Here is a 3,612-nt window from a genome sequence, read left to right on the forward strand (position 1 = left end):
TTTATATTATTTTTTTATTTCTTATTTTTTAACATGTTCAATGTATCATTTCTGGTATGTCAAGTGTACAACACTTTGTGTTCAGCTGGGGGCTGATCTGAAAGTGCTATATAAATAAATTGCTTGCTTGCTTGTTATCTGGTCAATTCCCTATATTTTAAGAATGTTGTCATTCACCCACTTACAAAAAACAAAACAAAACAAAACAAACAATTGAACCTTTTCTTCTCAGGTATTCCGGAATTTAATGACAAACATTATTTTGGTTCAAAATAACACAGTAATTACTTCATAAATTGTTATTGTCGAACAGTGTTGCTCACAAACAACAACAAATAATCATGATAAAGAATCAATGAGAGAAATTGCCTGTTCACTACTTGAATCGTAAGCTCTTTGAGCTGTCAGTGCATTTAATCCAAAACTCAAATGTGCCACAGTGAATTGGAATATTTTGTCTTTCAAAATTTTGTTGTGTAAGAAAATAATCTTCAATCTACTTTTTAAATACGACTGTAAGTGTAATGATTTACAGGTTGATTCTTCTCACATAAATAGGACTCAAATTTCACAAATCTGACCAGGACAAAGTTTAAAAAATGCATATGAATATTCCAACATTTCTGCCTATTTTAAAAGTAAGTGTACTCACAGTTCACAAGACTCTAACGAGCTGTGTTAGCCTTTCTAAGTATCTTAAAAATCTTACTTTTAATTTCCTTTGTCCTAAGAAAATACACAAAAGGATTTACAAGAGATGGACCGAGGATGGTGCCAATTGATAAACCTTGGCGTTCTTCAAGAGTTAATACCACACCAAACCTGGTCAAAATAGCATGTAAAAAAATGGGACAGTATAAACATATTACACAAATCAAGTGACTCACAAGAGTGCTTCCCATTTTCATTCTGTCGTTATTTGATGATAATTTCACAAAAAACAAGATCCCACAGTATGAAAGACAAATGAAAACGAATGTGAAAAATAACAGAAAAAATAACCTACTGGCACCTTGATTGAAATATTTCTCTGGGTCAACACAAAGGGTTCGTAATACAGCAGCAGCGTCACAGAAAGTGTACCTAAGCCTCAAGGTGCAGTGAGGGAGAGGGACAACTATTGCAAGTAAAGGAGCCACAAAACCAGAGGCAACAATCCACAGAATGTATGTAAGTACCATTATACGTGTATTTGTTAAATAACTATGGTACCGAAGAGGATAAATTATAGCTATTAATCGATCAAATGCCATAATTGTTAAAGAAAACATCTCCATTGTTGATCCCAGCTGGAAAACACACATTTGAATTAAACACTCCACATATGATATGGTATTAACACCAGCAAGAAGAACTCCGATCATTGTTGGAGTGGCACTAGAGGTATACAGTATGTCAACAACAGCAAGATTGCAAATCAGAAGATACATTGGTTTATGTAACTGCTTGTCAGAAACAATGAAGAGGATATTGACCAAACTGCCAGTAACAGCTAGTAAATAAATTATCAGCATAACCACACCAACTGCTACAGGCCTTTTGACTATGTCAAACCCACCTATAATAAAATGTGTTAGTTTGGTTGACGCATTCTGTAAAGACATATTTAAAAAATTAAATTACAATAAGTTTCAAATTGGAATTGATAAAGTAAAAAGACAAAAATAAAAAACACCTCTCAAAGCAAAAGGTGGTAAAAGATATTGCAAATCTTTAGTAGGAGTAGACAGTGATTAAGAACAAAAAAATAATAGCCCAGCTAAACAGACAGTTTGGCTTTGATGACAAAGCATCTGTGCTTTCGCATTTTAAGCCTCACAAGAACCGTACATTCTCACTCTGCACTCCCGTCATCCAGTGACACTGCATTGTGGCATAGACAATTTTCTATTTACATAACCGCAGAGATTGCAGAACCACGCTCCCATCCACCCAAAGGTAGGATGAGGATGGCTGGATACTTTAATTTACTTTTACTTTAGCTCCTTAGAGTTGCTATAACACAGAAGCTATCACAAAAAGAAAATTGCACCTTTGAAAATATTAACTTAACTAATGGCAGTTATTTTTAACACTGACAGTAGATCCATCACGGATGAAGCAACGACAAAATAACAAATAGTTTTGTACTTGATTAAGATTAACTACATTCTATGTAGTATTTTAATAGTTCGTTTAAAGAAAATTTCACATATACAAAGGCGCCGGTTTAGCTCACTGGGATAAGCTGGCTGAGAGCAGCCGCCCGGGTTCGAATCCAAGCTTTGGCCTTTTTCAAAATCAGAGATTCTGATTTTTATTCTGATTGATCTCTCTAGATTCTGAGATAAATTCTGAGATAAATCAGAATCTCTGATTCTGATTCCGGTTTATCTCCACCTCTGGTTTCCTGGTCAACCCCCTAAAGTGAACTGAAACAAAACCACAAAAAACAAAGAATCCGAAGCACTCAGTCCAAACACAATTGCATAAGAGTCCGAGACCCTGTTTCAGGAGAGCGACCATGATCTGGGCAGAAAAGGAGTTCATGGCGAAGTAGTTCAGGTGGCCGACCTGGAGGCCGATGGCACAAGAGTCCAAAGTCAGGCAGATCAGGGGGTCGCCCTGGAGGTCGAGGGCACAAGAAGTCCATAGGTCAATGGTTCAGGTGGCCAGTGCAGTTCAGGAGGCCGTCCAGGACGGCAATGATGCCCAGCTGACGGCCCGGAAAGTGGCCGGTGACGGGACAGTCATGAGCGTGGCTTGGCGGCCCCCATCGAGGCAGGAGGCCAGACGGGCTTCTCGGGCCCTCCAGCAGACGAGGCGTGGGACTGGACGGGCTCCTCAGGCTCTCCAGCAGACAATGCGTGGGACTGGACGGGCTCCTCCGGCCCTCCAGCAGGCGAGGCGACAGGCTGGACGGGCTCCTCGGGCTCTCCAGCTGACTTGGCGTGGGGCTGGACGGGCTCCTCGGGCCCTCCAGCTGACTTGGCGTGGGGCTGGACGGGCTCCTCAGGCCCTCCAGCTAACGTGGCAGGAGGCTGGATGGGCTCCTCAGGCCCTCCAGCAGAAACATGAGAAGGTGCAGGCGCCTGCAAGGCAGCAAGCGCTCCCCCGTGGGTTCTTAGTATGGGTGTGGAGCTTAGCTTTCGCCCTGGCTGACCTCACCCTGGGCACCGCAGTGGATGCAGGGTCAGACCAGATGCCAGCCACTCCCACCCGAGATGTAGAAAAGGGTGCAAGAGATGGCTGACCCACAGCTGCCCTGACCCTAGTAGCTGGAACTAGAACAGGTGCTGGCTGGGTGACCGCTGCCTCCACCCGGAATTCAGGCACGTGGGTAAGGTCGCGCGGCGCCTCAGCCACCCTGGGAGTAGGAGATGAGTCTGGAACATTAGTGTCTTGGGTTAGCATGGGAGCAATGCATGAAACAGTCCTTGAGTTTATTAAGTCTTTAAGACAAGTCATGCAGTCTGCATTCACTCTTTCTAAGGGGCAGAGCACAGTTCCTTCTGACTCACATGACTCTGTCCGTGCTTCAGCCTCTGAGGAAGACAGTCCAGCTACAAAAACAACACTCACATCTTTGCCCAAAGAAGGATTATTTATAAAGTCACGCCCAGTCCCAGCCTC

At 42.7% G+C, this 3,612-nt stretch overlaps 1 protein-coding gene across 1 annotated transcript; it reads right to left on the bottom strand.

Moving 5' to 3' along the window:
• Positions 1–665: 665 nt before the first annotated feature.
• LOC309686968 (olfactory receptor 6C1-like) lies at positions 666–1,604 on the bottom strand (the record flags this gene model as incomplete). Its single annotated transcript, XM_082501638.1, has 1 exon — positions 666–1,604. The coding sequence occupies one exon, from the start codon at positions 1,602–1,604 to the stop codon at positions 666–668; it is 939 nt and encodes a 312-aa protein (XP_082357764.1).
• Between the last annotated feature and the right edge of the window lie 2,008 nt (positions 1,605–3,612).

This window comes from Aulonocara stuartgranti (assembly GCF_965226115.1).
Source record: "Aulonocara stuartgranti genome assembly, chromosome: 14".
Taxonomy (NCBI): Eukaryota; Metazoa; Chordata; class Actinopteri; order Cichliformes; family Cichlidae; genus Aulonocara; species Aulonocara stuartgranti.